The sequence below is a fragment of the Aulonocara stuartgranti genome (assembly GCF_965226115.1).
Source record: "Aulonocara stuartgranti genome assembly, chromosome: 20".
In the NCBI taxonomy this organism is placed as follows: Eukaryota; Metazoa; Chordata; class Actinopteri; order Cichliformes; family Cichlidae; genus Aulonocara; species Aulonocara stuartgranti.
In genome coordinates, this window is record NC_138956.1 from 12,556,873 (window position 1) to 12,579,688 (window position 22,816).

At 37.7% G+C, this 22,816-nt stretch overlaps 1 protein-coding gene across 1 annotated transcript in view; it reads left to right on the forward strand.

Moving 5' to 3' along the window:
• calcrl2 (calcitonin receptor-like 2) overlaps nucleotides 1-12,013 on the forward strand; it is a 43,220-nt gene extending 31,207 nt beyond the window's left edge. The window contains exons 4-13 of the mRNA XM_082519950.1: nucleotides 475-582; nucleotides 2,172-2,284; nucleotides 3,015-3,106; nucleotides 3,323-3,452; nucleotides 3,647-3,800; nucleotides 4,296-4,356; nucleotides 5,515-5,581; nucleotides 7,457-7,675; nucleotides 7,907-7,948; nucleotides 8,124-12,013. Coding sequence (XP_082376076.1) covers nucleotides 475-582; nucleotides 2,172-2,284; nucleotides 3,015-3,106; nucleotides 3,323-3,452; nucleotides 3,647-3,800; nucleotides 4,296-4,356; nucleotides 5,515-5,581; nucleotides 7,457-7,675; nucleotides 7,907-7,948; nucleotides 8,124-8,402 — 1,265 coding nt within the window. The 3' untranslated portion in view covers nucleotides 8,403-12,013. The remainder of the gene's footprint in view (nucleotides 1-474; nucleotides 583-2,171; nucleotides 2,285-3,014; nucleotides 3,107-3,322; nucleotides 3,453-3,646; nucleotides 3,801-4,295; nucleotides 4,357-5,514; nucleotides 5,582-7,456; nucleotides 7,676-7,906; nucleotides 7,949-8,123) is intronic.
• Nucleotides 12,014-22,816: the final 10,803 nt, after the last annotated feature.

Here is a 22,816-nt window from a genome sequence, read left to right on the forward strand (position 1 = left end):
TTCAGCCAGGAGAACAACTGAGATCCATCCACATATGAGGTTAGTCATTCTTATACTGCTGCATGGGCTGGGCTGTAGTTTCATCCTAAGGTTTTAAAAACTGAGCCTAAATAAATGATTAGTGGTAATAAAAGCCGAGGGAGGTCAACAGTGATCACTGACTGTTTTAGGAGCTTTTTGAGATCAAATAGAAGAAAATACATAAAATTAAACATGTTAACAACACAAAAGCCATATTAAACGCAGACTACTTTAGACCCGGAAGTAGGATTCGTCGCGTCATCACTGAACAACCGGATAGTGTTACCACTACACTATCCAGCTGCTCTCTCTCTCTCTCTCTCTCTCTCTGTCTGTGTGTGTGTGTGTGTGTGTGTGTGTGTGTGTGTGTGTGTGTTTTATGGTTATCTTACCCTAAATTACCACTGCACAGACATGCAAATCTCAATGACATTTCTCCTCTGCCCTCTTTAGGCCCTTACTGTAACCGTACATGGGATGGCTGGCTATGTTGGGATGATTCAGCTCCAGGAACTGTCATGCAGATGTGTCCAGCATATTTTATGGACTTTGACCCTACTGGTAAGGCCGTAATGGACACACATGGTCTCTTTGTATTCTTCTTTTTTATTTGTACTGATACAGTAAGTGAATAATAGATTGAACAAAGATAGTTATAGTTTTGAATTTACACCACCATAGTTAATTTTAAATCAAGTAATGAAGATGTGATTGATCTCTAAATCACAATCAAACGGGTTTAACAAAAATGTTGTATTATTTGTTTAGGAATTAGAGGCATTTCTATACATAGTCGATACATAGTCACCAATTTTCATTTTCATTGGACTGACAAGAAGTTTCTTGGACAGGTGTCCATTCCCTTGCTATTTCGTGAGAAATAAAGGACACGTAATGTCTGAATTTCATTCAAAGTAATGAATTTGTGTTTTATAGCTTTTTTAGTCATTTTAGTCAATGTAAGGCTCAAAAAGTTATCAGTGCAAGTGAAGAAGCCCGTCATTAGGATCAAAACCAAAATAAATCTATTAGTGTGATCGGAAAACTAAAGGAGTAGCCAAATCAACAATCTTGTGCAGTGTTAAAACAATTTTTTGCACTGATCAGAAGACAACTAGAGAGGATGTTGACAGAATTCTGTCGATGGTTCAGAAAACCAACTCTGAAACATTTAGCCAAGTCAAGAACACTTTCAAGGGGGTAGGCATGTCATTGTCAAAAGTCTGCAATCAAGATACACCTTCATGAATGAAGTACAGGTGGTTTACAACAAGGTGCAAACCACTGGTTACACTAATGAACCTGAAAACCAGATTTGACTTTCCAGAAAAATCTGATGAAACTAAGGGTAATTTACTAGAAAAGGAAGACAAAGCGGAATCATCTGTCCAACATAGTGGAGACTTTGTTATGGCATGTGCCCGTACGGCTGCTAGTGGAACTAGATCACTAGTGATGAATGGTGTTTTGACTTTTAGTTGAAATAGCAGGATGAATACTGAAGTGAACAGGGCTATACTCTCTGCTCAGATTCAGCCAAATGCTGCAAAACTGTTGGGTAAGACGAAAATGACCCAAAGCATATTGCAAAAACAACCTTTTCGCTAGTTAAATGCAGAAAGTTCCACAAACAAACAGCAACTTAAATAAGCTACAGTAAACACATGGCAGATCATTTCAAGGGTGAAAAAACAGCATTTAACCCTGGAGAACCAATGGGGTCAGATCCGAGCCCATGGGTTCTCCAGGGTTAAAGATGTCCATGGGTTAAAGTCTTAAGGCAGTCATTGACTTCATGTAAGTATTAAAAACAGTCCTGATATTTAAAAATTAAGTTAGTTTGTCTAACTAATTTAGAGACTTCAAAAATGGGGGACTGTGTTTAAAAGTTGTTGCATTTGTTAAACTGTAATAATTTTGTTAAACCCTTTTAATTAAAGCTAAAAGCCTTCACTTCAAGGACAATTTGATGGTTTTATTTAAAATCCACTGTGGTGGTTTACAGGGGCAAAACTGCAAAAATTGTCCCTTTGTGCAGCAAAGAACAGACCTAACTGCATGTACTACAAATCGTCCACGTGCTGTATTTCATGTATAATGGGCCTATCATTGCCAACTATGACAACATGTAAAATCTGTTCATTCAACAGAGAGGGTTACCAAAGTCTGTAATCCTGATGGCCAGTGGTTCCATCACCCAGAGAGCAAGAGAATCTGGTCTAACTACACCATGTGTTCTGCACACACTAACCACAAACTCAAGGTAAAATGGAGCTATTTTCATCATTTACTGCATTTGTTTAATTTGGTTTGGTTTTGGCTGAATTGACCAAATTGGAGCATTGACCTTTACTGTAATCTGGTTCTGTGTGCCACTGTTTCGGGAGCTATTTTTCTGAATAAATGAATGTTTTTTGTGAAATTTTCTGACTGGAGTTAGAATTTGTTCGCACTTTCAACTTTCAACTTGCAATTTTATCTTATCTCATTTGATCTGATTTGGAGATGCCAATTTAACTATTAGAAAGCCATAAAACTTTGCAAACTCATCTAACCCTCCAAAATATGTCTAAGTAGAGTTCTGATAGAAATTTTCACCTTGCTCAAATCTGCTTTTAGTCTAATCAACCTCATGTCTAGACTGAACAGGCCAGTTGTTTGAAGAATATTCCTGTCAGAAACAAATCTCTAAAGCCTGTCAGACTTTTTGTATATTGTCTTTAATCAATTTAAAATTCCCATGCCATTTCTCCAGCAGTGATTACTGTTTAGTGCATCTTAATTGATGGCCATTCAGCAAATACTTTCTCTCTCAGAAGAGAGTTTACAGTTGTTTTATTTGCATTGCTGTGTGCTGCTTTCACATACTGTGAAGAGAAGATGCAAAGATTGTATTCTGTGCTGGCTAACATCTTAATTTTAAAAGAAAATCACTCTTAGTCAGCGATAAATCTATTTACATTCATCATAGCTGAGCAATTTGTTCCCTGCAGCTTGCCATCAGTGTCTACTACATGGCCATGGTGGGTCATAGTCTTTCCATTGTGTCCTTAGTCATCAGTCTGACCATCTTCTCCTACTTCAAGTGAGTCATGGGAGGTTTCTTCTGTCTGGGTTAATTGACTGCTTCTTGTTTTTTCCCTCTTCATAATCATATGATTAAATTATCATAGAAAATAATGGTGATTGCTTGAATGGGAATATTAATCTCCTGAGAAAAGTATTAGTTCACTCTGAAGCACCCGTAACTAATACGGTAGTCCATTAATGCTGTTCCTTTGCTCTCTCTGCTCTCTTTCAGGAGCCTTAGCTGCCAGAGAATCTCCCTTCATAAGAACATGTTTCTTTCCTTCATCTTAAACTCAATTGTTACTATGATATGGCTCACATTCAGCATAGTCAATAACCAGGGCACAGACACCAGCAACTCTGTGAGCCACCAACTAGTCTTCATCTCATTACACTCATGAGTTTTCTCTGTTTTCAAAAAGGCCTTATAATCCATAGTCTAGTGCCTTTCTCAGTTTTCACCTGTGGTCCTCTGTTTGTGTTTAATTACATATTTATAAAAAATCTGCTTATAACATATTCAGTATATAAGGACTTACGATATCCCCTCTATCAGGTGAACTGTAAGATCCTGGCTGTACTGACTCAGTATACCTCTACTTCCACCTACTTCTGGATGCTGTGTGAAGGCATCTACCTCCACACACTCATCATAGTGGCCGTCTTTGTTGGGGAACAGCAGCTCTTCTGGTACTACATCCTGGGGTGGGGTGAGTCAGGAGGATCACACACATTTGTGCCTTTTCCAATTCTTCTTGGAGTTCCTTAGTCTAGTTATGTAGGAATTTGCATCATGTTAGCAGCAAATTTGCAGACCTGGCTCTGGCCACAAAGGGCCAGGTAGGTTGGGATAGCTTTTTTCCCCCTTAATATTATTGTTAAGGGGATTATTATTATTATTTCCTCTTAATTATTTACTCTGGTTATCTTTGTCCACTATTAAAATTTGCTTGATGATCTGAAACATGATATGCATGACAAATATATATATATAAAAAAAGAACAAAACAAAACTAAGAAATCAGGAAGAGGGTAAATACTTTTTCACGGCACTGTATCCAAACACGTGAGCATGTATTATACATACATATACATCCTCATTCACTAATACACTAAGATGTACTGCTGCGGCTGCAGCAGCCTCTGCAGAGATCCTGGGTGTCAGACTAGTATTCATTTCTGATTTTCTCTCTCTCTATCCAAAGGTTTTCCCATCGTTCCTGCTGTCACATACGCTGTGGCTCGTGGGCTTTTCCACAACGACCCGTAAGATGCAGCACATTTACTGTTTTGCCATTGTCATCTCTGTAAATCAGAAGCTCAGACTAAGATGAGAAATGTAGTAAGACGTGTAGAGATATCCGTACTGGAAGTAGAGCAAAGCACAAGAGAGTTTTTCATCTTTTCTATAGTCTCTAAAATATGAAGTGGATTCTTGTATAGAAATATTTGACTGAAAAATGTTCAACAAACTAAGGTCAGTATATAATGGATATAAGCTAATGACTGACAAAGCCTGACTCGCTGAGAGTAATTTGATTCACTGTAATCCACATGTACAAGCTGCAATGTGACCCATTCCCATAAGCCACAATCTTTACAGCCTGCGAAAACACTGATAAAGATTGTGGCTTACAGGGATAGTTTATATAGCGACTATGTCTACAGCAGCTTCGTAAAAGATGTTTTGCCATCATCATTATTATAAGCAGATGAACACCTTTGACATTAGTTGAGTAAAATATATTGTGGTATTATATTTTTAATTTGTCAGTTATAGTTTTTGGATAATTTGATAGCTCCACCCCTTCCACACCTTTATTTTACTTGCTACGTGCTTTTTTAATGTAGAATATTAAGTTCACCTGATACAGTCACATGGTTTATATTGCTGGATTCATCACAGTCAGACCTTCTCCCCCCAAAAATGTTTGGTGTTTACTGATCTTTATATTTTTATATATGTAGCACTCTATTCAATCAGTCCATCATGATATTTATATTCTTTTTTTCAGATACGTAGAAGAACCCTCTGCCCACATCTGTCACATCTACTTTGGTTTGAATCAGAGCTTCCATTATGAAATTTCTCCCATCTGAACTTTGTTCAGAAGTTTTTAAAATTTGGGGAGTTTTTTTTTTTTAGAATATCTGTCAATTTAACTGCTTTTTCAGTAAAATATTTTTATACAATAAAACATAAGAGACTATATAAGAATATTAAAAAAAAACACTGTGATCCTTTGTTCGGCCTCCGGTATGGACTCAAAGAATAAAGTGCTTTTGCAGGTCTTTACTCTAGCCTCATAGTACAGTCTTTTGTTAAGAAGAATTATAAAATATAGAATTATCTCATCAAATTGCAGTGTTCATTGAGTGTGGCACAAACGATGAACAATGATTTCCTCTTTGTGTTTGTTTCAGGTGCTGGATTAGCACACACACTCAGCTGCTCTACATCATACACGCCCCCATTCATGTTGCACTCATTGTGAGTTGATAACAGTGCATTTTAAATATCTTTTACCCAAATTTTAAATATTGAGTGACAGTTCATTACACTGCTGCACACTCTGATACATGAAATAGACAATATACCAGATACACATTCATTTATTAACAGAGAGATCAAATACGCTGTGTCAGCCTTTAAGTGCCATGATAAATATTGCCAGCATAATTACAGTAAAATGATAAAATGCTAATAAAATCATAGCTTTGGCACTAGTTTCAGAACCTGGATGTCATTTTTCAAAACGCTAAAAACAAAATTCTCATTCAAAACACTGCATTTGCGTTCATATGTTTTTAAGGAAAACTGGTACAGTTTCACTGTTTAGTTGTTTAGAAAATCATTGAATATTAGAGTACATGCAGTACACATATGTCGTTGCTGTAAAAGAACCAGTAGAGAGAATACAACAGATGCAGTGGAGTCAATGAACAAATGTTAAATTTACTAATGAAATCCACTGTAAGACGAGGAGAGCCTCTGCTATGCACCTCCTAGATGAGTTGCTCCAGGCATGTTCCACTCAGCAGGAGGCCTCTGGGGCAGACCCAGGACATGCTGGAGAGATTACATCTCTCGTTTGGCTTGGGAAAAAACTTAGTCTCCAATTAGTCTGCTGCCCCCACAACTGGGACCCAGATAAGTGAAGAAAAATAGCCGACTAGATAGATAAAATACACTGTAAATAACAGCGTGGTTCCCTTTAAATGAAAGCAATTTGCTAAAAATAATATACATATTGGAACATATTGGAAAGAACCTTTGGCGAGTCCAGGCCCGACACTTGTCTGCTGTTATGTTGCATGTCTGGAGGATGATCACTTGTTGATGCAGATGCCTGTCACATATTTTCTACTTCCATGTGGGGAAAAATCCTCAGTCACACAGAGGAAAGGAGAGTGCATGGGCAAGTCTATGATGGTGAGCTGTGGATGATCCTGAAACCATGGCTCCAGCTGAAAGCATCATGCAAATTAACATTGTCCCACACAGTATCACAGAATTCCCCAGCAGTCCCAAAGACCAGATTTAGCTCATAAAGAATGCTACAAGGAGCTCTGCATTGTATGAGCCAACACAAGATCTGCATCCCACCACACCATCTTCTAATATAGCAGCAGACATGTGATGTTGGCCTCACGTTGTCAAGATACTGTGATGGTGTTCCACTGGCCAGTGAAATTCTGACCTCGCTCTTTGTCTTGGCTTGTTGGAAGCCTGCCTGAGCCACAAAAATGAACTTAAGAGTGTTTTTACTTGCATCCAGAGCCATAAACTGAACATACTTAATGGTCTGTTGCTTCTCTATGTCTGCATTTCTCTCGAAAAGCACATAGTAGAGCTGTTTTAGGGAAATTGGGTACCTTTTCAGCATATGTGCAGTGGTTGGGATACTTACAGATTCCACATTGTTGAAGTTGTCTTCTGATGCAGAAGAAGCCAATCACGGCCAACTATTGTTCATCAGTTAAGAGTGTGTCTCTGCCTGGTTTAGTGTCAATTCCACTGGAATAATTACAAGAGAAAAAGTATTACTGTAGAGCAGATTTGGCCTGAAAACATGTTACACATTAGCACGTAGTACCCAACATGACATCCAGGTTCTGAAACGAGTGCCAAAATGATTGTATTAAACTGTAAAAGGCACACAATGTAGACAGTAAGTAGTCATGTATTAAACTTCAGTCTCCTTAATTACTGGGACTCCAGTGCCACCATCAGGCCACTTGTTGTATTTTCCGTATAAAAGATTTTTTTTAAAGCCTCATAATAAACATTATGTCTCATTCTTTTCATCCATATTTGTTTTAACCACATATATTTTTCTCTATCCCCCTCCATCCATCTATCCAGGTGAACTTTTTCTTTCTCCTGAATATCGTCCGGGTTCTGATAACCAAACTGAAAGAGACACACTGTGCTGAGTCCACGACCTACATGAAAGCAGTTAGAGCCACGCTCATCCTCATCCCTCTGCTGGGAATCCAGTATATCCTCATACCTTGGGCGCCGGATGGACGCATTAGCCACGCTGTCTATGAGTTCTTTCTTAACATCTTCACTCACTTCCAGGTACACTCAAAACAATGCCACACTTGAGATACATTAAACTCTAGGATCAAACCAAAAGAGTGCTTTCGATAATTTGCAACATGCAGTGACAAAGAGCACTTTTTGCTCCTAAAACTGCATAAATAAGCACTGTGTATTAATATTAACCCATTCCAAATTTACCATGTATAGTGCTCTCACTAAGAAATGTTTTTTTACTGCTATTGAATCTGTCTGGCTGTTACTTTTCAGGGACTCCTGGTGGCATCTATTTTCTGTTTCTGCAATGCTGAGGTATGTCTAAGAAATTTTCAAAGTGCTAAACTGACTAAGACTTCAGTCATGACACAAATAATGCAGATTTTTTTTTACTCATTCGATATAAATTCTGTCCGAATTTCCAAAATGTTGACTTAGAATTGGCAAAAGAGCATAGATAAGATGACATTTATTCACTGTTGATGTGCAGGCTCAAACAGCAGTGCGGAGGAAGTGGTTTCAGTGTAAATCTGCCTGGGGCAAAACCGGCTGGGGTGAAACACCTCTCACCAACAACCACTTTAACTACCACACCAACTCTTCCATCACCGAAACCAGCCGCATCACCATGAACGTAGAGCCGTCTGCCAATGCACCTTCGGAAAAAAAGGACTCGATCTCCGTGGTGCCGCAAAACGCCAGCAGGAAGAAGAGCAATGCATGCACCAACGGGGAGATAAGCAACATTCTGGAGACCACTCAAATCTGATTGGATAAAACACAGAGGTGACGGTTTTAGTGCCATATACACACACACACAACACACACACTGAAAAAAACAGGGACTGACGGAGAGTTTTCACAATAAATGTTAGGTTTTGTATGTATGTACATAATGTCTGGAGAGCGATTTAAAAGCATGTAATGTGTAGCTCACACAGGCACATTTCTACGCTTACGTTTTTGGACTTTTAGGAACTGATGAAAAAAACAAGCGTTCATCATCGTCGTTCATCATATCCAGTAATATCCAGTAATCGTATTGTAACGTTTTGTTATGTTGCTGCAGTCAAGTCAAGTTTCAGTTGTTGTTTGTTTTTTGTAGTTTTCATCAGAATAGAGAAAGATGACAATCCTGACACTGTATCTTAGATGCAGTTAGGAAAATAGATTTTTGGACAATGACACATCTCTACACCACCAAACACGATCTACAGCAAATCAAACAATCAATATGCGATTAATAAAAGTATTGCATTAGCTGTTTAGGAATTCTAGCCATTTTATTACATTGTCCCCTATTTTCTTTGAGTAATTGGATAAACCAATTACTTTAAATTTTAATTTTAATTGAACAGTTTTTAAAGATTTGGATGAAAATCCTTTTGGAGTCTAAAAACTATGGATATCATCAATGGTGCATTTCCTTTGAGATGCTCTGCCAGGTCTTAACCGCAGCCACATTCAGTTGCTGCTTGTTTCCCTGCCGCTAGTTTTGTATTTAGTAACTGAAAAGCATGCTTTATTAGACTGAGATGAGGTGACTAGCTTGATTGTAGACTTTAAAATTATACAGCTACCTCCCTGAGAGCGTTCTTGGGTTAGCTAAATTCAAAGGGTCTTGCTAAACAAGGAAAGAATTTGCAATCATCTTCTTTAAGTTGCCTTTTGTGGGCTTCCAGATCTTTTAGAGCTGTTAATGGTCAGCACTACATTTTCTACTAAATGTAGTAGATTGTTGATTTGGCCACTTGAAAAGCTTTTGCTATCTGTCTGATAGGTTTATTTTTTGGGAATGATTTCCTCTTTCACTTTCATGGACACCTTGCGGGACCTCATATTGAGAGTTCCAGCAACTGCAATCAATCCAGATATTTTATCTGAAGCCTTATTTAAACCTCTGATAACTGTGTATTAAAACATTGCTCTTTTCTAAACAGTTAATGCATATTTTCAGGTGAGTGTTTGTGTCATTAGTTGCCCCATAAAGCTGCCGAATGCTTAACTGTATATCAGAGTGACCAAGTGAATGTCGTAGCCCAGAGATGTGATTTTTTTTTTTTACAAACTTTTATTTAAGAAAGATAAAAACACCTCATGTTGTCTTGAAAGCCAGCATCCTCATTTAAGTTGTTTCACATATTAAATTTCACATCACAGTGAATCCTATAATAGAGCTGGAATTTATTACCAGAGGGAGTGCTGTGCCCAGAGAGTTTGGAAAATACACTGTTATAGAACTAATCTGCCCTATACAAAATGCAAAAAAGGCAAAATGCTGTAATATTTAGTTTGAGTTGGCTTTTACTGTAACAATGAAAAAAAAAAAGATGTTAATTTTTTTTTTCAAAACCAAATGATACAGAAAGGCAGCTAACTAGACATGTAAATCTAAAAATTATATCCAAAGTTTAAGCTAGCTGGCCCAATAGCTGCAGCTGGATAATCTGAAACTTAAACCCTACGTATTCTTTAGCATTTTGTCGAAAAATACCAATTTTGGTAAATTGAAGTGGCGTTATGGTACTTCATCACCTAAGTAAATGACACAAGCAAACCCACTGAGGTGAAAAGCTGAACCAAGTTAAAATTTAGCAAAATGTGAAGCTAGCAACTGCTATGCTAGCTGTTTCTTACACAATGTAATTCAGTTAGTTCAGTTCAAGAGAATGTAAGGTAAAGACTAAACAATATTGTGTGTTGTTGTGGTTTAACTAGACTTGTCGTGACTAGTTATAGTTTGGAGTTTTATCCCTTAACTTCAATCTGTAACTGAGCAGCCAGAATGTTGGGGGTTTTTGGACAGTCAGCAAAAGAGCTAAAATACAGGAGTGGTATTTTATTTTTCAAAACTTTATTTACATATTATCCAAACTATATTTACATATGCAAAAAAATATTTCTTTTGCTCGTCTTTTCTCATTGTCTCTTCCTGAGCTCCGGTTTCAGTTTCTCTACAATGAGATTAGAACTAGAACGGCTCAACTAGGTTGGCTCAAAACTCTGAGGCTGAGGTTTAAGTACAGGAAAGGCTCAGAGAAGTTCCATAAATAGTGTGTGCACTAGACCCTGACCAATTTATCGGCAGACCAATACTATCAGCCAATCTCAGCCAATCTGTTGGTACTGAAGACATTAAATATAGTTGATAATTCAAATTTGTAAAAGAAAACAAGATGGAGAGCTACCCTTCAACTATGTCATGAATGTTGATGATGAATATTTTGTCCACCAGGGGGCACTCTGCAACTTCCCTGTTGGTAACACACCTGTTTGGAATGAAGCAAACACAACAACCAGCTGGGTAGAGCATATAAAAGTAAATAAATAGCTACACACAACAAAAATATAAGGAAAATCTATTCATGTTTCATGTGTTTAAAGGGGGGGAAAAGGAATGTTGAACTTTAAACCACCAATTGTTGGTATCAGACGATTTGTTTCTTCACAAATTCCCCACTACTTTCTCGTGAACAATGTATGAAAAAAAAAGCACTTATTTAATGTCTGCCATTAATGTTTCTTTTATAATTATATTACTTTTATTGTAATGGAACAGGTTATACTGATCTGATGTAAAGCTTTAATACCCTGAGGTTTCAGATGAAACGAAGATGAGCTTTTGTCTAACTTCTGTAGACAGGAGAAGAGTTTGTGCGTAACAGATGTGTGTGCCTTTTTTGTTATAGTTTTTCCATAGTGTTGCTGTTTTATTATTTCAAAGAGTGCTTATTATTGTTACACAATGCTTTCCCCCTCCCTTTGCACAGTTATGCATTTACAGTGACTTTACAGAAATACAATTTAATAGTAGTGCACTGTATGTATCCTGGCTACAGTCCACTAGAAAACTGAACAAGTCTTATTGTTAAAGGTGAGCTGTTAGCAAATGTATTTAGCTGTTATTACAGCATGCATACACACACATCATAATAGAAAAACAAAGGCTCCAGTGTGAATATAGTGAGGTAACAGGAAATTAACTAAGCATGAGAAAGAGCTATTTCACTTAATCCCACCCACTTGGGAAGTGCCTGCTCAGCAGAGAAACAACTGTCATGGATGCATTTGCAAAGCAATTTGAGAAACATTCCAATAAAGTGCCAAAACAAATTTTCACTTCAAACATATTACTCTAAGGAGCTTGGAAAGAAAAGCGACTCAAGGATGGTCGTTCACAGTGGACATAGATAGCGTCTTTCACTCCTCTTTCAAGCCATCTGTCTTCAAGAACCCTAAAGAACTCCAGTCGTGTTTCTTTCACAGCTGCTTAGATCGCCATGACGTGGATGACTGAGAACCTACACAGACAAACATAATACTGTATTTATATTTTTAACACTGCCATTTATGTGTGGAAATAAATTTGTGTGACTATAATCCAGCTGTGTCTGTTACTATTCTATACTTTGGGTTATTTTGGGAATATTTGTAATTTACACAAGTGTTTCTGCTGTTATTTTACATACTTATGCTCAACTATTTTCCCATTAAACTATTTTAACTTTTGCTAGTTACTTTATTATTTGGCGTATATTTAATATGGCAATCTGTGTGCTACTTTATTTCTTTTTTGGTTTGTTTATTATTTATTTTATTTAATATATCTTATTTAGTGTAAACCAACACTATATAAAGTAATTAAAATAAGTACTATTAACTTTAACAGCTAATTGAGATTATATGTTGGGAAATAAGCGGTTTGCTAGGATGACCAGCATCAAAATGAAACGTTTCCTGATTTATTAATGAATTGTGCAGTAAAATATGTATTGGTAAATTTGTGTACACATTAATATTTCACCTTTAATACACCAATTCATCGTTTGATCATTTCCGAGGACCAAAATAGTCACTGAAATGCTAAAGTTAATTGAATAGTTAATCCAGCAGCTAATAGGGAAAGCAAATTGCAATTTTAAATAGATTTAGGTTTTATTGAGAGTTTAATGTTTAGAGTTTTTTCTGTAAATTCGTTTTTCATTAAAGGCATTTGTTAATGAATTGATAATTCATTTAGAATTATTCATTTAGATTTCCATTCCATTGACCATTGACCTCTGTCAATGGCCCCAGGGTGGCTGTGGCTACAATGTAGCTTGCCATCACCAGTGTGTGAATGTGTGTGTGAATGGGTGGATGACTGGATGTGTAAAGCACTTTGGGGTCCTTAGGGACTAGAAAAGCGCTATACAAATACAGGCCATTTACCATTAGATCATCAAATAACAAATCACTTGGTTGACAGGATAGGACAATCTTCCCCAAGTATTTAGGTGTATAATACATTATTTTGTAAAATATCTTAAACATGGGCATACATATCTGCTTTAAGGTTATTCGCTGTTTTCTAAGTACATGTCGATTTTCTGAAAGAAACCCGTATTTTATTGTACTGTAGTAGAAAAGGACGAGGTCCCACCGAGATTTGAACTCGGATCGCTGGATTCAAAGTCCAGAGTGCTAACCATTACACCATGGGACCGGATGGTATCGCCAGTGTGGGTCGTCGACTTTTGAAGAAAGTGAAGAGACTCTCTGCTTAAAATTTTAGGTGTATTTGTCTATTTACGTTCAGCTACATTACAACGACACAGCTGAAACGATGACATTAAACTGTAATTTATGTTTATAGCTTTTTAAAGACAGCTAACAGGATATGAGTGACGTTAGCTGCAAAGACATGTTGTAAGTTTTAAGCGAGCTCCTTTAGCTAACTCAAACATGCCAAAGACTGAAAAGGCAGCGTTGATTCTATGCGCTTTTATATGAGTAGTAGTTTACGTGTACTCAGTAGTATAACTAGCTAGCATTACAACACAGTTCTCATATGAAACGCCGCTAACCTTAACCGTTGCTTCCAGGTTCATTCTTACCGCACACGTAAATTACTTTGGATGCTTGAAATGAACTGAATGATAAATGAGAAAGCAGGGTGAGAATAAAGTACATATATACATCTGTTATGTTATGTTATTATCATTAGGTGTTGTTGGTTATTGCTGAGTTGTAGTAACACAATACGCCACGTGGAGGCAGCAGAGGATGTGTTTTTAACCACACTCCACACCGTCGTCTACTTCTCTATGTTTTTGTATCGTTTGCATTTTTATTATATAATTTCACTAAAACCGTGCTCTTTATTGGGCTGTACAGGAAGGAATTCCACGCATATTAAATCACCACCCCCGGATGCTTTGTTGAAAATGCAGGTAATCAGGCAGGCTATAAGTTCTGTCCCTACACTGTTTAAGCTATTGTAATGACATTTTCCCCCTAAATGAGATTGATTATATTTTAATCAAACCTAAAAATAAGTTTCCACGGTCACTGAGCTTATGCACTACAGCCGAATAAGCACGACTGGTTCTGCCCCAGTTGTGCAGACCTAGATAATTACAGAATGCTGTGGATCAGAATCAGAATCAGAATACTTTATTGATCCCTGGGGGAAATTATTTTTTGTTACAGTGCTCCATTTTAAACCAACATTAAGACAAGACAGACAATACGCTAACTAAGAATAGTACAATATATACATATATATACATACATACATACATAAGTCACTTATAAATAAATATTTGGAAAAGAAACATGTGTAGCTGTAGCAGCAAACAGTGTGTTAAGTGGATGCGTTGTACAGGGAGATGGCCACAGGCAGGAATGATTTCCTGTGTCGTTCAGTGGTGCTTTTCGGTAATCTCAGTCTCTCACTGAACGAGCTCCTGTGACTGACCAACATGTCATGGAGTGGGTGGGAGGTGTTATCCAACATTGTCTTTATCTTGGACAGCATCCGCCTCTCCGACACCACCTTGAGGGAGTCCAGCTCCATCCCCACAACATTGCTGGCCTTACGGATCAGTTTATTAAGTCTGTTGGCATCTGCGACCCTCAGCCTGCTCCCCCAGCATGCAACAGCATAGAGGATCGCACTGGCCACAACAGACTCATAGAAAATCCTCAGCATTTTCTGGCAGATGTTGAAGGACCTCAGTCGCCTCAAAAAATAGAGACGACTCTGGCCCTTCCTGTAAAGTGCTGTGGTGTTTTTAGCCCAGTCCAGTTTATTGTCAATGTGTACTCCAAGGTATTTATAGTCCTCCACAATGTCAACACTGACCCCCTGGATTGAAACAGGGGTCAAGTGTTTCCTGGTCTTCCTGAAGTCCACGATCAGTTCCTTGGTCTTTGCCACGTTGAGCTGCAGATGATTCTGCTCACACCACGTGACAAAGGAGTCGACCACAGCCCGGTACTCTGTCTCATCATCCCTGCTGATGCATCCAACCACCGCAGAGTCATCAGAAAACTTCTGAAGATGGCAGGTCTCTGTGCAGTGGCTGAAGTCTGTGGTGTAGAGGGTGAAGAGGAAGGGGGAGAGGACAGTCCCCTGTGGTGCCCCTGTGTTGCTAATCACCTTGTCAGACACACACTGTGGGAGACGTACATATTGTGGTCTTCCTGTCAGGTAATCAACAATCCAGGACACCAGAGAAGCATCCACCTGCATCGCTGCTAACTTATCACCCAGGAGGGTCGGCCTGATGGTGTTGAAAGCACTGGAAAAGTCAAAAAACATGACCCTCACAGTGACAGGATGAGCTTCTCTGTATAAGCTCTGCAAGTCCATCCAATACAGCTCCATCCACACATAGTGTAATAGAGAGGTGCTATGGTGATACATTCACTTGATACCCCACAGCTTATCTATACTAACAGCTTAAAGCAGCCATACTCGTTACAATCTCTAGCATGTGAGCGGATGCCTCCCGCTTCACCTTCGGCCCCATTAAAGACTGGTTTTAATGCACGTATGTTTAAGCAAACAGGCCACTTGGTTACACTCACATTCGACCTAAGAAGGATCAGAGGGAAATCAATGTGGTGTTGAACTTTGGATGCAGGAATGTGACTGAAATCAATTTAGTGGAGTGTTTGTTGCAGATCATCCTATACTGTGGTAACCCCTATAGAAGTAGGTCAGCCACACAGAAGGAAATAGATAAGATATCATTTCAATCTTTATTTTGAGAACAGCCCTGATAGTTTTAATTTCACCCAATTATCAAATGCAGGGTCATTATCGATGTGCTATGTTTATCTCTACCCAACTTAAATTTACACACACATTTGTTGACATTTTGAAAGTTTCATGATCAAAGATCATTTGAAGCATTCGAGGTGAAAAACTGCTGAGTGCAAGCATGAATAAATCCCATATGCACATCACATGTGAGCAGGCACAGGAGTAGATGAGCCTCTTTTCTTTTCCTTTAATCCCAGCCTGTCAGATTTAGGCTAAATCCTGTTTTAGTGATAGCCTCAGTTCTTGTCCAGGCAAGACAAGATGGTATGCGTGGCCCTTCAGTATGTTCTACACACTATACACTGTTTCATTTTTCTGGAATGCGCTTTTACAATGTTTATAGTTTTAGTATTTTTAAGTCATTTTTTTGCTATAGTATGCATCAGTAAAGTTTATTTTAATCATGTGTGAACTGGGGTAGAATCAGTGTTACCAAGTTAGCACATAAACTATTGATGAGTGGGTCAGTGGACTTATTTTTCACCCAGTTTTCGCATCTATTGACTTAATACTGTTTCATGAGTCAACAGCTTTAAAAAAAAAACAGCTCTATCAACACAAATCAGTTACAAATCAACCATCTAATCTTTTGAAGCTTTAAAAAAAACCTCTTTCATGTATAACACGTGCAGTGCACTAAAATGTTCAACCTTTATTTAAGAAATTGGAGGCTGAGCTTAAGGCATTATCATTATAAGAACATGTCTGACAGACAAAGCCAGCAAGTTCATGCTTCAAAGAGAAACGAAAAGAGCTGCCGATCATTTTTAAGTCCTTCTTAGCTGTAAAATGATGGCTCCTTCCTAACTGCTGCTGCCCTTCACTATTACAGTGAGGAAAAGAATGAGTGAAGGTAACAGGTTTCAAAAGCATTAAGTGAATCATTTCTTAAGATGAGCATGAAAAGCATTCTGAAAAAAACATTATTTTTAGCTACTAAATTGTAGCTGAATTATACCTGTGTTACAATAAATGTCAAAGCTTTAATTCAGTGTCTAAGCTAAGTGAGCAATGTCACTGCTTAGTTTGTGACCAATCAAAACTGACAGCATAAAGTATTTGCTCCGATCGCCTAAGTCTCTCTTTGCAAACACACTATGGACAGAAAAAGGAGTTCAGGTATTGCAATACTGCAATACATATTTCAAATCTGCAAACAGCGTCTTTAGCTTTCATGTAGCTCTTCGGGCCATAACTGCAGATACCATCGTCTAGCTGGGGTTTGTCTGGTCTGATTTTAAAGGGGTGTGATTTGCAAAAGGTGGATTACTCTTGAGAATATTTGTTATTGATTTAAAGGCTTGGTCTTATTAAGGCTCATCTTTTGTGGCAACATCACAATGGGATAGTATTCCAGTTTTTCACAGGAAAAAGTGTCAATGAAAGGTCTGGCGAAAGACAATGAAATAAGATCCCGCATTTGCAGTAAATCAGGAGAGGAAAAAGACAGTAAAGCACACTGTTTCTTCTGAACTTCAAATTTACAGGCAGGCACCTCAGCTAACCCCCATTACTCTACGCAGGTGTGCTTTGCAGCATCTCTTGAGATTTGTGATCTAGCTCTTTGATGGCTGTGCAGCCTCTCTTGGTATGAATACACTCGCTCCCTCTTTGGCATTTTAACTGAAGCGTGTCCAAATTTCGCCCTTGCAAGCCATCACATATTTAATCTGATATTCTGTGATGTTAGCCAAGCTCGTAAAAGGTAAGGTGTGCGGCTCGAGCAATGTGGGTACTGCAGGTGCTGCAGGAAAGAGCAAATGCAGGCAGCGTCCAATGGGTCACACATGAACGACACTTTTTTGGTTATAAAAAAAACTATACCTCAAACATGCACTGTGAAAAATGTGTGAATCTTTTTGTGTAGAGACAGGCATATTTGCAATCCAGATCTCCAAACCCCACAAAAAGCTAAAAGATGTGTTTTTTTGTATTAGCTAATTATAACGTACAGTAAAAATCACAGTGATTTAGTGGTCATTAAAATGTGTTCAGAATTGGCAAATTAACGACCATTCATCTCATGAATCACGACACACTGCTCTCCCTCACATAAACTGCCATTATATATCAAAAGTATTGGTATTGGTGATACTGGCCCTGTATCTGGCATCAGATTGGTGCCAAAATGTGCAGTATCGCACAGCAATATCTTCAACCACGCTAAGGGTACAGCGTCTTGGGATGGGATTACATTGTATCCCTAACAGGATGAATCTAAACAACTTTTAACAACAATTACCAAAATTACACCGTTCCCCCCCTAATCTCCAGAAAATCTGTTCATCTTGGTTAGTTTTCAAAAGGCAAAGAGTGTAGAGCACTTGTGAACACCGCTATGAGGCAACAAGCCAAAAACATATTTCCTAGCCCTTCAGTGTACTCTGGTGTACTGTAGATATTATTGGTGTCTCAGCCTGCTGTGTCACCTCTTGGCTGTACATAGCGTCCTGGCCATGATTGTGACCTTAAATGCTCTGACTGGATGCTGCAACCTGATTTCCATCCAGCAGCAAAGCAAGCAGGCAGGCAGGCAGGCAGGGGTCAGTGTTTATGTAACTCACACAGCTTCAGATAAGCACCTTTGGACTCACACCCCCCTTCTCAGCTTGCTCTTATAATCTCTCCTGATCTCACTCTAACACGTCTCTCGCTCCCTGCGGTTGAGATGTGGTCTCTTGACAAATTGATTTTCTTTTTTTTCACACAGACTCACAGTTACAGATCACTTTAGTTTTTCTCCCTGCTTTCGCGGTGATGGAAATTGTATATGAACCAATTACAACCTCTTCCTTTGTGTTCACTTCTGCATGGGCAGTGACTGCCACCCCCTTCTATGTCTCCGTAATGTCACTCTGTCCGCAGTGGTAGATGTGCAGGCCTCCTTCAGTGCAGTATTGTCACATGTGATCTAGTCACTTCCTGTCTGTGCTTCCATGCCTGCCTGGCCCTGGTGAGAGTCTCCCTGCCTGATTGCCACAGAGGAGACAGCAGAAACAGAAAGAAAAAGTAAATAAATTTAAAAAACCAATACCATTCTGGTTTATACTGCAGCGATACATAATAAAAAACTGAACATGTCATCCACAGATCAAACCTTCCTTGCTACCATGAGTAGAAATTTTGTGGTTTTTTTATTGTGACTAAACTTCAGTCACAGTAAGCACTTTAGTGAAATCCACACTCTAAATGGCCACTTAAAGCAAAATGAAAATGAAATTGTACTAAACCTTGCTTAAATATGCAACCATAAAGCATGTGCAAGATTGGCAAATTTATAATCACTAGAAAACTATGAGCAGTATCTCAAAATAAGGCTCTGAGAATGTTCTCATTTCAGGATAATGAGATGAAATTGAAACCAGAAGCAGCGCAAATTGTAGCCTTTCCGCTAATACTCGCCTTCTTTCTGTTTTATTTACTCCGACTTCACAGTGGTTTATTTTTGTATCATCTTTACTTTCAGTTACTGGATCACTCTGAGGCTTTATCTAATATTCTAAAAATAACAATATTGTAAACACAGCAGCCAGGACATCCCTTTAACCTTGTTTTCACGACTTTGTGCAGATTGCCTAGTTCTCTGTCTTTTGTCTGTTGCAGCTGTTTCACGTATTGACTTTTTGTGTTGTCATTATTTTACATAACAAACATGTACAAGTATAAAGTGAACAGAAATAATCTTACATTAATCCTAATTTAAGATTCTCTTAAATTCTACAGTGAATACTTTATATTTAGTGTCATACTTTTAGGTGTTGATGTTAATCTATTACATTATTGCTCCATATATATTCTTCTATTTTTTTATTATTTTTCAGTGTGATTTTTCTGAGCAGTACAAGAATTATTCTTTGGGATAAATAAAGTTTGATCTTTTTATCAAAATTTGTTTGTTTGTTTTTTTAATCTAGAAAAATAACTCACAAAAACTCAGGCAATATATAAAGTTTGATGTCAGTAGCTATGACTGTACATCAGATCCTTATCAGTGCTAATGCTAATATGTGTGCCATGAATGTTATATTAGCACATGGCATAATCTTCTAAGTTGCCTCTAAGTTGATCCCTTCCTGCATAGGTTGAACATTTTTTTAAAACTTCACAAACCCTTTATCTCAGTGAGACTTTGATGGCTTCAATTGCGTTTCTTTTGTAACCATCGGTGAGAACAATACATGTCGAGTTCTGTGATGGTCACGTGATGTGAAATTTAGAGCGTGATCAGGGGGCTAAAATTGCCTCGCAGTCTGCTGTTGTTCCTGGGGGACCTGAGCTAAAGGACACAATAGTTGCACTACAAAGGCCCAAATGTAGATGATGGCAAATTATTAGTTACACGAGAGCTTTCACAACTTTTCCACCTTGCTCAAAGCCGTAATGTATAGAATTATAATAATTTCACAAATTCAAGCAAAAGAAAAAATACTAAATACTTTTGCTACACTGGAGACAGTCACCATGAAGAGGGGCATTATTAATCTGAGCTCCCCTGCATTCAGAGTGATCACAGAGAACTGTGGATTTATAATGATCATTTATCACATTAATTGAACGTGCTATATGTTTATTCTGAGGCTTCATGAATCTGCTCATAGCGAGGTCACCTGATTTGGTTTCCCTCCATTGATACATATATATATCAGAGAGAGAGCAATCATTATGATGTGGCATACCTATAAACAGACTATAAACAGACGTGTTCTGATTGTAACCACATGCACTTTTGACAAGTCATTAGAAAAGCATATACTCGTGCATTTTAAACGTGTTAAAGAAAAAAAAGCATAACCACATTAGGTGAGGCTTTTGTGCCAGGCTTAATTTTGGTTTTAATCTTAGTCAGCCTGACTAAATTAAATCCGAGGCACATATCAGCCTCAGAAACAGGCATGTGACCTATTTTTGGCCCTTCACTATATTTTAAGAAGGTACACAGTTCTCAGTAGTGACAGCTGCCGAACACGTCTTCCTCCTCCATCCACAGAAAATATATGACTGGATATGCCCAGAGTTGCAATTCAGACTGCTCTGATTTTGATTGATTGGTAATTTATTTCAACATGTGAACAATATACAAGTACATTTAGAAAAGAAATGAGAGAAAAAAAAAATATACTATACAAATTACATACAAAAAAACATTCTGATTAATTTACATGTTGAAAGGGAGTGGGAAGAAGTATACACTTATTTAATCCCACCCCTGTCCCATAAATTATCAGTGAATATTTAGTCAGCTTCCTTACTGATATAATTTGTAATAAAAATAGTGAACAGATTTCTGATATACTATATACTATAATATCACATCATGAATTTTTTGTTTGTTTGTTTTTAAATAGAGACATTCACTTAATTTAAATATTTTCCTTTTCTTTATAGATCGAGAAGATCATATTTTTATAACTCTTTTTGAACAGTTTTATGTTTGGACATTGCTTTAATTCCATATTCAGTTTGTTCCATAGTTTCACTCCTTGAACAGAAACACAAAAGCCTTTTCTTGTAGTACGTACCTTCATTGTTTTGAAGTTACAAAAACCCCTTAAATTATAACTTCCTTCTTTCAAAAAAAACATACTCTGAATATTACCTGGCAGTTCTTTATTTTTTGCTTTGAATAGAATTTGTGCTGTTTGGAATTTCACTATATCGTCAATTTTCAATATTTCAGACTGCAAAAATAGTGAGTTTGTATGTTCCCTATAACCTGCATTGTGGATGATTCGAATTGCTTTCTTTTGAAGAGTAAAAAGTGAATGTAATGTGGTTTTATAGTTATTGCCCCAGACCTCTGCACAATAGCTTAAGTATGGTGAAACCAGTGAACAGTAGAGAATATGAAGTGATGTTCTGTCGAATACCTGTTTTGCCTTGTTTAGTACTGCAATGCTTCGTGATACTTTGGAATGAATATATCTTACGTGAGCTCTCCAGTTAAGTTTTTCATCTATTATTACCCCCAGAAATTTATTTTCACTGACTCTTTCAATATCAACACCATTTATTTGAATCTTTGCATTTGTATTTAAACTACTATTTCCAAATAACATAAGTTTAGATTTATTCAAATTTAATGATAATTTGTTTTTATCAAGCCAGAACTTCACTTTACTTATTTCATTAGTCATATCCTCCAATAAATTCTGCAGATCATCACCAGAGCAAAAAATGTTTGTATCGTCAGTTTGATTCTTAAACTGGAACATTTAGGTGTCTCATCTTTTCTTAAGTGTCCTCTTTACCCAACATTAAACAAGGTGCTAAAAAGTTATGAGGAAAGCCTTGCATGGGGAGATTAATAGCTAACAAACCAGGAACATGCTTGACTCCAACGTTCTTTTTAAAAAATGTTTTTTTCATTGAGGCCTTTGTCATTTCTCTTACTCATTAAAGGCTGGAATTCTGCAAAACACATTTTAACATTGTTATTCATAGGATGAAAAAAACCTCTTTGACATGTCAAAGATTAGTCAAGGCTAACTTTTCACTGAATAATAATAATGAAAAAGTGCAGAAATACTTTGCTTTCCTTTAATTATAATCTTTTTGTTGCTTCTGTGTGTTCTGTCACCATTTCACAGATGCAAGACTTTTATCCAACGGCATCATTATGCATCCTCACACCCCAGGAGCCACTTTCCAATGGGAGGCTCGCTCTCAAAAAGAGAACTATTCAAACACGGTGCAAGACAAACACCGCTCGTTCATTCCTGTGGAGCAGAAAGAGCTCTAAATCTGTCTGAAGCTGTGATTTTGCCTCCAGACTCCCTCCAGGTGGGACGCCTCTGATAAAACCCACAGACTGCATACTGTACTGAGAAGAACTCCCACAGACAGGCTCACACTGTAAGCAAGGATGTGTGCGTGCGTGTGTGTGTAAAATAGTGAGGCTGCCTTGCAAATCAAATGGAGTCATAAGGGAAGGCGTCTAAGGCAAGAAGACACATCAGAGTATTATTCTGACAATCGTTTTGCAAATCAGCATTTGAATATTAGTTACTATCATGCAAAAAAGGCCATTTGGATCAAAACAAGCAAAAATATATTTTTGCCAAACGAGCTAATTTTCTAGTGATTCTTATCCT